This window comes from Ylistrum balloti, unplaced genomic scaffold (genome assembly GCF_031769215.1).
Source record: "Ylistrum balloti isolate Yb309-2 unplaced genomic scaffold, AGI_CSIRO_Ybal_v1 Utg370694, whole genome shotgun sequence".
In the NCBI taxonomy this organism is placed as follows: Eukaryota; Metazoa; Mollusca; class Bivalvia; order Pectinida; family Pectinidae; genus Ylistrum; species Ylistrum balloti.
Genome location: NW_026782417.1, coordinates 88,971 through 101,999, shown reverse-complemented (window position 1 = coordinate 101,999; position 13,029 = coordinate 88,971). Strand labels below are relative to the sequence as shown.

Sequence of the window (13,029 nt, the reverse complement as noted above, 5' to 3'; positions counted from 1 at the left end):
ATTAACATCCACAGGGATGTCGCTGATGTCAGGTCTGGAGCTCCCTCCTGGGGCCGGTAAATCACCCTCTGTACTTACAGCCCCTCCAACACTGAGGGTCAGACTGTATTAATTGGTCCCTATAGAGGGACTAATTGGCCCGTACTGACAGTCAGTGTATCACTATTGGGTCATAAAACCAGGCACTGACAATTTATCACACAACACTTTTTGACACATTCAAAAAAATTGGAATTATTCAAAATAACTATTGGACTGGGTTATATATCATTAAGTAATGTTCTGCACTTTCAATCAAAACCTTTGATATTGTATGCTAATTTCCAGTCACATGACCAATGAATTTCGTTCTTGGCTGGACAGGTTCATCATTTCAAATCAACGTATTGAAGCGATTTTTTAAAGACTTCAATATTTCGGGTAAAATATTGTTACTATGTCCAATATACAAAATAGATATTCAGCTTTCTGAAGTTACCATAGTGTCTGAAGTTACCATAGTGTCTGATGTTACCATAGTGTCTGAAGTTAACATAGTGTCTGAAGTTACCATAGTGAAATAATTAGTTTCTTGACTTGTAACATTTATTATCTAGCAGTTTAAAATCAAGCAAATATTCTGTCTCATAGATATCTTCCCTCAATCTGCTATCCGACAGATTTTTCCTTTTTTTTACCAATAAATAAAGAAATAAATCAATAAAGATTTTTTTCCCTGAAACTTGTGTATTTTGTTGAAGCTGTTTTTGATTATTTTAATGTGATTTATCAATATCAATTGGGTTTCACGGAATATTTTGAGAAACCATCAATTACCTATAATACCAATTATAATACGTTTTAGTTAATTAGCAAACCATAAATTAAATAAAATCAAAGGAGAGCACGGAAAGGTCAAGGTCATTCTAGCTTGAATACCCGGAATGTGACGTCCAACCGTTTCTCATTCACTAGGAGGTTTATTGTTAAATTTCTGTGATTTACTTCAAAAACCACAGACAAACTTCATTTTCTAAAAAGTGAAAGCTGTCTGACATGGTTCGAGGATGACTGGGCCATGGTCAAGCCCTGCGGCCATTTCAAACAGCTAATTATTTTTTTGACCGTAGTATATTGAAACTTTCACTGTACGATGTGAAAGGTACAACCCCCTGTAGCGCTCAACAAGTGTCCAGAGTCATATTGACCAATCGGAGCGCGTCTTACTGATGCGGTCGGTTACATCATTTTCACACAATACTGACCGGTGTGGGGTGGGCGGTTATAATGTCCAGTCAATGGTCAGTCAGTAGTAATGGTCAGTAGGGAGGTGAAAGGGTAGTTAGTAAGTGACCACTGCTGTAATAATCGCTGTCCGGAGGCTAAAGACTGACCAACATTGACCACCTGAGAGAAAGTGTTACTGAAAAGAAAACTTTAAATTTGGATGTTACTTGCTTCGCTGCTTTCAGATATTTAAAAAGTTTTCCGACATCTATTTCAATTTGTAATTTAAAAGACCGAGGAAGAAAAGAAATTCGGTGACTTCAAAGAAAAAACTTTTTATCAACTTCGAGACTTTCAATTCTATTTTTGAAAATTTCAGGATAATATGACTGTGGTTTCAAAGTTATCCCAAGACTTTGTATAATTCATCTGTAGACATGTTTTATAACTCAACATTGTCTTGTCATAATTAACTTCTAAAACATCTAAGTAAGGAAAAAAATAATAGAAAATATGGATGCCTGTGTATTAATTCCGGAAGAGTTCGGTCTGGTCCTAACGCTGCATCCGAATCCAGAAAATGTGCTGGAGATGTTCGTCGATATTTGGAGTAATAATCACATACCATCAGGAACGACATTCCGTCCGGATCAGGGCAGCGTCCGACTCGACAAGTTAGAAATCTACACCAAGCTCGATTCCTGCGATGTAAGTATCCATTTATCTGTCGTCTCCTTCCTGATATTGAAACAAAGAGTGGAGTGGCCATTAAAATGGAATATTTGTTTACTTTTCCGCAATTCATTTATCTCAATCGTTTCAATTTTCAGTTTTTTCATTTATAATAAATTCTATTCATATATTTCCGTTGTGACACACGATGTCAATTAAATCTTCTTGTGTTTTGTATCCATTTCTCACCGGAATTTCATTTACTTTGATTAGATAATATATAGAATGATTTTAATTTTTTCACCAAATATCGACTTTAGTTACTATAATTGGTAACATTTTAAATTGATTATTTCACGGTCCCGTTCTCTTCCTCCTTATTAAACCGAGTTTTCTTTTTGAAATAAGACAACGTATATAAGAGATACATAATTTTTAAACATTAAAAAAAATTGATTCCATTTGATAAAAGATTGATTATCATTACAAATCCGAGCTTTAATGAAAAAAAAAGAAATTGGAAGATTCATTATATATCTATATACATTATATATGTATATGAAAAATGACCAAATAACTACAGTACGGACACAAATATTACGTAAATAACATCACATGTATAGTTATATGTTTTTGAAAATATGAGACGTATTTAGATATTAACACAAGCCGATATAATCAGCATTGATTAACGTTTATAATGATAATTATGGGATGTTATAGACATTTAGTCAGCTTGAATGATGCGGTAGTTAATTTTTTAAATAATGGTCATTGAAATAATTATGCTACAAGTAACTATAATCTTTAAAGTGTGACTGAAATCTTATATTTAATAATTCTACAACGCAAAAAAAAAATCTCGTTTTCTTGTCAATATTGTTTTATACAAATTAGAAGAATTGTTCTGTGACGGAATGACACTATAGAACTTACATTTAAAACGCTCACATTGCCTGTGAAATACAAGTAATTTCGGCAACGTTTTGTCCTATGACTTGCACAGTTTGAGTTAATATAACAAGTTAATTATATCACATGTGTTGTAATGAACTTCCTTTCATCTTTCATTCTCTTTATCATCTACGGTGAAAAATTTCACGCCCTTTATACAGTCTAAACAAACATGTAAAGCATGTGCAGCATTCTATTAAGAAACGCCATGCGTCCCTAATGCTAATTGCACCGTACTGTGATGAACACGCCCACAGTGATATCTAGTAGCGAAATACACATACCGACTTCATGCGAGGGGGGCATATACAGTTTGATTAACCTAAAGATCAATCGGTTATCATCACACGGGTTAATATCTGTTTATTGATGCTGTCGGTAGTAGTAAAGCGTATCGGTAACCGAGACTAATTATATTATCTCGGAGGTATTACTCACCATCACATCCAAGTGTTGGTTTTCAATAAACAATCTATAACCCGGTAACTGGTGATTCAAATCTTCTGTTACAAAGAAAGGGACACAACTCTTTGCTTTTACAATATATTCTTTAAAAAATGATCGATATTTTTGTCACATCTTACGAAAGGTATACCTTCAGACATATACATATATTTTAAAACTCTTACTCAGATGAAACTGCCGAGTCTTACAGACCATAAATAATATGAAAACAATATAAACATGTTTTATTTCATCAAATATATAAAATGGGAACCGGGAACTAGTTCTCCAACTTAAATGAAGTCTTCTCCCAAAAATAATATACGACGCCTCAACATTTACACAAGATGGCATACATATCTATATGTAAAATAATTGTTTCCTTTATGGAAGAATAGGTAGGGCACAGATGGTTTGTAATGTCAGAAGGAAATGTATAAGGTTGGGGAAATCGGAGGTCTCCTTCATGTTCATTTTTGTACCGTAACTTTTGAATAATTTTATCAATAATACTTTAGGTTGAGTGAGGATTTTTTCCCGACCCATCTGGCACTAGTAACCATTCTTTTAGAAAAAAAAATGTATTCAGCGTCAAATTTACGATATTTTTTCATGTCAAAAGAATTGTACACATTTATATCTAAATTTTATATATTTTGTTTTTATGGGGTATGTATACACTTATTGATAGAAGTAAGGGGAAGGTTTATATATATATATAATAATTCTTTATCGTTTTGATATGTAAATCACACGCGCATTGTCCTGTAAACGTAATTAGGAGTGACGTCATGAATAGGAGTCGTCTCTGCTAACATTCTCAACCTACAGGTAAAAAGAGAACAACTGAGCGTGCTCGTAAAATCCCTTCAGAGTCAGTCCTTCCGTCTTTGGAATCTAGACTCCCTAAGGGCCATGACACGTGCACAATGACCCCAAATCTATCCCGTTGCTCTCTCGGAAGTGATTCTATACCGTGAGGGGGATTAGTATTACAAAAAGTCACAGCTCTCTATCAAAAGGTCACAGTCCAGTCGTTAAGTCACTGATGAAGGTAGAAACGACACGTCATCTTATTTTTTGACATCTTTTGTATCTTATCAACGAACGCTTTTCATGAAAATTCTTAATCCGTGAAAACTTGGGTTCCTGGATTTAGAAACCACATCACAATTTCCTGTGAAAGTGACAAGTGCTGTTAGTGTTGTCAGGTATACGAAAGGGATGCATTTTCCCCGATCCTGACACGACACTTCGGGCGTTAAAGATGTCCTAAAGAATAAAAAGACACATTTAGTAAATTTAAGATTACAACAGTCTTTTCTGGGGTCAAGGTAGACCAAGATGTTCTTCTCATATTGTAACTGGCAGGAAAGAAATATTCTCGCGCATTTTTTTACTGATCGAAATGTTTTGTAAAAGTATTCAGTATTGAAAATAATCTGAAGTTTTAGAAAATTAAACGAATATTATTTAAAAAAAACAACCACCATATAAGACTCAGTGAATAGAGAAGTTACCATGCAGGGTATGATTAATCAGGACGAACATCTCTCGGATCACGTTATTTCTTGTTGGCAAAATCGAAAAACATTTTTTGACTTATAGAAGAAATTTTTCAAGCTGAAAAGGAACGTCATAACAAATTGTTTTTTCGATGGCGGAAGCTTTTGATCTTTAACCTTGTGAGAGGCCGTCAAAGGGTAACTGATCTTGTAAGGGGCCCATTAAGGGATAACTTGTTATTTAGTACCAGGGTTCCTCTGTTTGTAACTCCTTCATTTCATTTTTATTCTGCGAAATTATTTTAATTCGAATTCTTTCGGTTTACAATTATTTTCGTGTAAAACACGAATCTCTAATTTGATAAAATATCACTGACGGACTTCACTTTTCTTACAAATAAACAGTTGTTTATTTCTCTTTGTCGCACGAGGTGTAAAAGTAACACGGTATATAAATCAGACCGCACTGTTATTTACCTATAGATGAGAAAAGTTATTCTGATATATTTACCTATCTGAACACCAATACAAAGACAACATTAGTTTTGTAAACACCGACACCCGGTAAAACAGATGATACGCCCTTCAAACAGTTTTTAACAATGCCGGTATTTATTTGGGATGGGATTAAAGAATAAATCCACAATCCGTGGGACACCACTCCGGTCTAATCTCCTAATGTACACACGGTTATTTGTCTGTATCTATTTGCCTAGTGTAACGGGATTTTCTATTTCTACTTAAAAACACCGCTACCATCTATTGTCTTCTTCTTCTTCTTCAAAAATGTCATTCCTTTTTCTTACAGCCCTTTCTTTCTGTATTTGATAGTTTATTACTGAGTCTTACTATTACGGCCTCTTGGTCTCTCCTCGGACGAGTTTTTCCTCTTCTTTGGAAGTGGTGTTAAACATAAGCCGAGTACTTAAAGGGAGCGTTTAATCACGGAAACAGGTGACGGAATTTAAAATACGGACGATGTGAATTTAATGATCACCCAAGGGTTTAGATAATCTATTGCTATCTGTCTGATAACAGTGATATCGGCGCTATCTTTACCACAGGCCTGACAAATGTTTTAAATACCTTATACAATCCGTTTATGTTGGATATTGTGAGATCAACATTTAAAGAATTCCTAACATAAGTATTTATTTATAACCTAATAGCATTGACCTCTATATTACCTGTTTGTGTATTCCCTTCCGTAGAGATTCTCCAGATTACCATGTCGTTAGTCTCATTTAAAAAAAAATCTCATCCACATGAGGTGACTTGTGTAACCCTGATAATGTGTATGTTGATGCGATGAGATTTTTCAAAATCAAAATTATTTTCGGAATGATAAAATTATAAACCGTTTGTATAGTATGAATGCATCCTTGGATATTTTTCTTGTAGTATAACGTAGAGGCAAATTGCGTTGTTTTTCACTCTAAATATTCACCCTGATGGGTTTGTGCTGGAAATACTCTTATGATGTATTGTGTGAACACCACGTGATATCACGTGATTGTTTGTAAGTGAAGGGGTTCGTTACCACCACTTCGTCATGTCTGGCTAGCCCACGTGCGATAATCAACTGGTAATGAAGTGGACACGACACCCTTCAGGTGTGTCCTAAAAGTGAGAACCGCGTGCCGTGACGGACCATAATTAGGGACGTGGCCCGACATCACTTAGCTATATAGAAGAAACTGTTCATTATCAGGCGAATGAAGAAATATTGTAACTAAAATGTCCTCCAATGGTATATGAAATATTTTATCTCGCTTCATCCTTTCCTCATTGTTGTAGTTATCTTTTTTACTTCAAATAACCGTCGATTCAAATAGATATTAAAAACTGAAGCTGGAAGACGGAAAATAATATTAAAAAAACAAGACCCGATGAAAAATCAAATAATAATAAATAATTAATTGTAATCCTAGAAACAAGTATCACTTATTTTGATTTGACTTTTTTCAGAAACTGGCGCGATTTTTTGAAAATTAAAGCCGCGTCAATTTAACGGATAGTGGCAGTTCGTTGTAAATGCATTACTATCATATCGCGATAAGCCTGTGTCTGGTTTGTGTGAGATGTAAAGAGATAATTTGTTGATGTTTGCAACCACTTTGTGTAATCATATACATAATATATCTCATTCGGTAAACACTTGCCCTTTGATAACGTAAGTCGATAAGGAAGCACGTGCGAAACACTAATGACCGAAATCGGAATCCGGACGTAGTAAACGGATTGTATCGTTTCGCTGAGCGCACGTTCACTCTCTTGCATACCCAACACATTTACTGTGTATAACAGGGAATGTGCTCAGAAGATTAACTCTCTTGCATACCCAACACATTTACTGTGTAAAACAGGGAATGTGCTCAGAAGATTCACTCTCTCATTAAGAAGAATGCTTCCGTTTGATTCACGTCAAAACAATGCGATATTATAACTATATATATACTTAGCTTTTCTCTCCAAATCCTTCGAAATAAAAAACTGTGACTCTTATTGGCAATTCTTTTTCATCGCTTGTGGGCCCCTTAAACACCGTTGTTATTTATATGGAGGAAAATTATTGTTGATATTGAATGGGAAAAATATGAAATGCATTGCAGAATTGTTACCCAAAATGTACATGAATGTGAGTTAAACGATCTTGTCCCGTGTACTTGTCGCCCTGTCCATTTAGACTGTCTACTTACCCCACCCCCACCCTCCCCGTCTCCCTGTCCCTGGTGTTTTCCCAGAGTATCCTGTCCCGTGTACTTGTCGCACTGTCCATTTAGTCTGTCTACTTACCCCACCCCCCCCCCCCCCCACCACCACCACTCCCCCCCATCCCACCCCGTCCCCCTGTCCCTAGTGTTTTCCCAGAGTATCCTGTCCCGTGTACTTGTCGCACTGTCCATTTAGTCTGTCTACTTATATGGTTATTGTGACTATTTATTAGTAGTTACCCATTCAACCTGTGTACCACCCCGTGATTAATGGTCAGTCCGTGTAACAGGAAATACTGACCAGGCGAACTTACAATCGCCTCTGTCCATAGTCGGCTTTGAAGTACATACTGACGAATTTCCAGACGATAAGCGCTTTACTGAATTAGTAACACTTAAAGTGATGGCCAGTCCTAGTAGCTCTAGTACGATGAGTGACCATTGAAAACTGGTCGTATAAAAAGCGATTTACATGACTGACCACTTGAAATAATGGCTCGCCAACGTAAGTCGTCATTGAAGTTGACATAATGAAAGCGATACAGCTCTCGTTGACTGGCAATATCGTCTCATCAATGTTTAATTAAATTGTTGTAATGTTTGAGGCACACAATCGAACCTCCTTCACAAAAGACTTCCACGGTTGTAATGGCCGCGTTAATTGGACGGCATTGTGTAATCCGGCGCAGCGTCAGTGCGCATGAGTGGTAATTTGTTCTTTAGAAATCAAATCCGCCATGAATGGGATGATGGTTGCTCAAACCACGTCTTTGAATGAAATTTTAAATCGGTTGTACTCAACAATAGTGGACAATGGTCAACTGACGTAACTCGAGAAGCACACACGACCGACACATCTGTTACATCGAACACAATTTTAGTTAACATTATGGCGTTTTAGGGATAGAGGACAGCCTCAAAGAGATCTAAATATGTCCCTCCCGGGGAGGACTGACCCAACATCATGTACCACCCTGCACTGTCGGTCACATACAGCTGTTGTTTGTCTGAAACCTAAGGTCAAGAACTGAACAGGCCCGGTACAATATTTAGGCGGGAGATTAAACATAGTGTAATATACTTTATGATGGAAATAAATTTCTAAAATATCATGTTTTTGTTTAATTTTGTGTTTTATCACAATTTTCTTCGTTAGAAATAAAGTTAGATGTAAGACATGTATTCATCTGTAAATCGCAAATACATGGAACGTATTTCATATTTAAAGTGATGACCGTAAAAAAATCCTGATACCGTTCGATGAAAAATTAGGAGGCAATCTTAAATCAGAGAAGTCGCTTGATTAACAATGACCTGCAAGTGCTAGTCCAAACCGAAACATAGGATATCGTGTGTTTCAATCAGCGTAACAGGTCCCCCTCCCCCTTCACACTCCCCGACTCGCTCACGATAACAATTAGCAGCACTAACAGGTCGGCGCGTGACCAATTGAAATCGCTGATAAACGAGACTCCGGCCGGCTACTGTCATGTCCATCGGTCTTTGTGGCAGTGGTCAAGAGATTAAATTCTAATAAACCTTCTATTTCTATCAAAGAAATTTGTTGTTGAAGATGAGAGTGCGCCTGTAATTTAGACTATTACCGGGATTTAAAGGTGTTATTACCAATGAAAAGGATTAATTTTCTATGTCTGCATTTTTTTTCAACAAAGGAAAGAAATTGTAATGCTTTCAGTGGTAGAGGAATCTGATAGCCTTGTACTCTTCAGCGGTTCTACAGAAGGTGAAAATGGCATTTTCATCATAAAGAAAATACTGATGCCTACGAGTAACTTGTATTTAGTTTTTAATTTAGAAATGTTTAAAGGTCTTAATTATCTTTTCACATCCGGTTTAGTGCCGCGATATTTGATATTAATCTTCTGCTAGTCAATCCCTGTACCATAGTGATAGTGTAATATGCAAAATAACATTCTACAACAACTCCTCTTCATTTCCAGATACGATACAAATTCGGCTGTTACGATGAAATTATCGATGTCGAGGAGACATCCGTCCGTCATTGTAACTGGATCCGATTCGTGAAATCTTCGTCCAAAGTCGATGACGTAAACTTTGTCGCTGTAAACATCAAGGGTGAACCAGTGTTCCAGGCTATCAAACACGTGGAACCTAATGATCCAATCATCGTCTTCTTTGATGCAGAGAAGGAAGCTAAGAAACCGGAACCGGAAGTGATGTCAATGGAAATACCGGAACAAGAAAAGTCACCTGAAATCGGTATGTACATGGAAATAAAAAATGGATTGTTAAAACAAACCAAAAAAACAAAACAAAACAAAAAAAACAAAAACAAAAAAAAAAAAAACCGACTTGTCTTCAATCTGTCACGTTCATACATCAACCAATCACGGCCACCGTTATAGAACTGTCATGAATTGTATTTTCTATGTTTGCATCGTTCCAGCGCTTAAAGATAACAGCAAGGAATTGATATCCCCATTGTCTCTGGATGCTAGTGGAATGTTTACATCACCGATAACAAGAGAAGATGATTGCCGGTCCAGCTTGAGTGACGTCATGAGTGAACAGGAGAGCGATAAATCTGACCAGGTAAAGTCTTAATTAAAAATGTAACCGCTATGACTTTATTTTCAAAGTAAATGAAATAGCGTAGGTTTTTATCATCGATGAGAAAATGTCAGAATTAACGAATTTGAAAAAGGATTGGATAGATCGTTTCATTATCAATATTACAATTTTTAATGAATGTGGATATTTTCTTTTGTTTATTAAGACAAAAAGCGAATCAGACACAACCACGAATAGCAGTCCGGAACAAGGAGCCCTGTTGACGTCACGGACCGGCAAGCGGAACCGCGAGAGGACATGGTTACCGTGTGACGTCTGTGGCAAAAAGTTTGATAGACCGTCACTACTGAAGCGACACATGCGCGTGCATACAGGTAAGTGTAGATACATTTGTGTTTTTAGTATGTACTTATATACGTGTACAGATGTATTATAGGCATGTTCTTAATCAGAAGTAACAATAATACAATATATCAGAAATGCCTTATATGCATACGGCAGTTTGAATTTGCTAAGTTAAAAGCAGCAGTGTTTCGAACGCTATAATCCGAAAGGCTCCGAGTTCGATTCCTTGCGAAGATATTGAATGATTATGGACCTCTGCAACAATTTCTAAAGATAATCTTGCATTAAAATGAATTAAAAAAACAACATAAAAGCATCTCACGAAAATTTGTTTGAATTCCAGGCGAGAAGCCCCATGCGTGCGACGTTTGTGGGAAGGCGTTCTCAACGTCGAGTTCTCTAAACACTCACAGGAGAATTCACAGTGGTGAGAAACCACACCAGTGTAAGATCTGTGGTAAACGCTTTACTGCCAGCTCCAATCTATATTACCACCGGATGACACACAATAAGGTAGGTCGCTTTGATTCTTCCGGTTTTCGTTTGTTACCTCGATTCAGAGAGTTCGACAAGTTGCACAAAGTCTTGTCGGAAAAAGTTTTTACCGTAATCGTCTTTGATGATTTTACCGAAAATGAATTATAAATGTGTATAAGTTAAAATAGAATGAATTTAATGGTAGACAACAAAATTTTCAAACGTGTGTTACGCGTTACAGACCACGTTTCCAAGTAATTGTTTCGATAAAAATTAACTGTATATATCATGTTTCTTTTATAGGAAAAGCCTCACAAGTGTACGTTATGTTCTAAATCTTTCCCGACCCCCGGGGATCTCCGAAGTCATATGTACGTCCACAACGGTTCCTGGCCCTTCAAATGTGATATCTGTAACAGGGGTTTCAGCAAACAAACCAATCTGAAAAATCACCAACTCCTTCACTCAGGTAGGTACAGCCGGACACGTATGTAACTCCGATACATCGGACAAAAAAAGGTGCGATTTGCAAAAGTTATTCAATGTGATTTGCTGACAAGGGAGATAGTCTGGCAGTACTCCAATCATAGTTTTCCAGTGGCACTTATTTCCTGGAATTCGTCCACACTTTCAGTATCTGAAAGAGCCGACGTCCCTTAACTTATCTGTACTCTGTTCTATAATAAATCAGTTTTTTTTATTTCAATATGATAAATAAATAAGTTATTTATTATAAGATTATTAACTACATCGTTCGAATTTGTCAATGAAGATTCCAATAAAAATATGTTTATCTATTATTTTCAGGAGACAAGCCACACGAGTGCTACCTGTGTGCAAAGAAGTTTGCCCTCCAGTGTAATCTCAAGACTCACATGAAAACCCATGAAAGTAAGAATTATTACCCAATATTACACTACGATTTTTTATTAGTTTAAATTCGAATTAATACACAGTTGTTTTTTCACTCTTGTTTAATAGAAATACAAAGTAAAAAAATATTATCTTCCAAAATAATAGGCCACGTGATAACCAATTGTGACTTATTGATGTAAACTTCCGGTTACTTAATTATTACGTCATACATATATTTGTGTAATACGTATCCGGATATTAAAGTCCATCCATGTCACTTCGTCATTTAGTGTTTATTTCTGGGACCACCGATCAGTCGATACTATAATTAGTACAAATGTTAATTTTTCTACCATTCTTTCCAGACGACACACATGAGGAATGCGTACGATGCGGCAAGGCCTTTCTGGGATCAAACATGTCTCCTACTCGGCAGTGCCTCGAATGTGTAAGACTAGAAAATGCCGAAAACAGCCGGAAAGTTCGAAAACCATCTACCGATTTCAGTATATCCCGATTGACGCAGTCAACGCCTAAACGTTCATTAGGTTCAGATCCCAGAACACTTTCACAAGATTTTCCGAGAGAACCACTGGGAAGCCCACCCTTTGAAAGATCACCACCATTCTATTCCCCTAAACTTATGTCATTTCCGGTGTCTGCGCACGCAGCCCTGTCGCCTATATCCCCCCAAAACGTTATGATGTCACCTCGCCATCGTGGATTCTCTCCAATAGTCGTCCGCCAGTCCAGCATGCTAAGTCCGTCCAATGAACAAGTGAGCATGTTTGGTATCCATAGTGACCAGAGACCAAGTTACGGAAGTGATGTTTTACCTCATAGACCGTTCTGGACCGGAAGTCTAACCCATGGGTATTAAGAACCCACTGTTTTACATTGTTTGTGAATCTAGTCAGAATCAGAAAGGTGACGATCTTGTCATAGAAACGCACGTGTGCTTATGGTAATGACTTCGTCGTCATAATGATTATATTTCACTGACGATTGCTATCGTCTGTTTTTCCCAGAACAGCTGAGTGCGGACCAATACTAATCAATGCCACATTAGTCACGTGATAATCTAGGTCTTCATTTTAGAAAAAAAAAAAAACAATGATCAAGTTTTATACATGTTTTATCAATGTGTATGATGTCATAATATTTCCGATTGTATATATACAAGCGGAGCTGTGCACACTTTACGCAAATATTTGTAAATAATTAGTGGTACAGTATATTTAGTGTACAGTAGTGGTATTTCAGTATATTTAGTGTTAGTGGTACCGTATATTTAGTGTTAGTGG

The 13,029-nt window shown here is 36.7% G+C and overlaps 1 protein-coding gene across 1 annotated transcript; it reads left to right on the top strand.

The window, feature by feature from the left end:
- Positions 1-1,719: 1,719 nt before the first annotated feature.
- LOC132557553 (zinc finger protein 679-like) lies at positions 1,720-12,605 on the top strand. Its single transcript, XM_060222050.1, has 8 exons — positions 1,720-1,914; positions 9,457-9,736; positions 9,924-10,069; positions 10,254-10,422; positions 10,737-10,906; positions 11,174-11,339; positions 11,678-11,761; positions 12,091-12,605. Exons 1-8 carry the CDS (start codon positions 1,720-1,722, stop codon positions 12,603-12,605), a joined length of 1,725 nt encoding a protein of 574 aa, XP_060078033.1.
- The last annotated feature ends 424 nt before the right edge of the window (positions 12,606-13,029 follow it).

What these genes read in the sequence shown, in the direction of transcription:
- LOC132557553 (XM_060222050.1), top strand. Translation starts at nt 1,720, where the DNA reads ATGGATGCCTGTGTATTAATTCCGGAAGAGTTCGGTCTGGTCCTAACG. An exon ending in CCAAGCTCGATTCCTGCGAT is followed by an intron (nt 1,915 to 9,456) that starts GTAAGTATCCAT and finishes CTTCATTTCCAG; the next exon opens with ATACGATACAAATTCGGCTG. An exon ending in AGAGCGATAAATCTGACCAG is followed by an intron (nt 10,070 to 10,253) that starts GTAAAGTCTTAA and finishes TTGTTTATTAAG; the next exon opens with ACAAAAAGCGAATCAGACAC.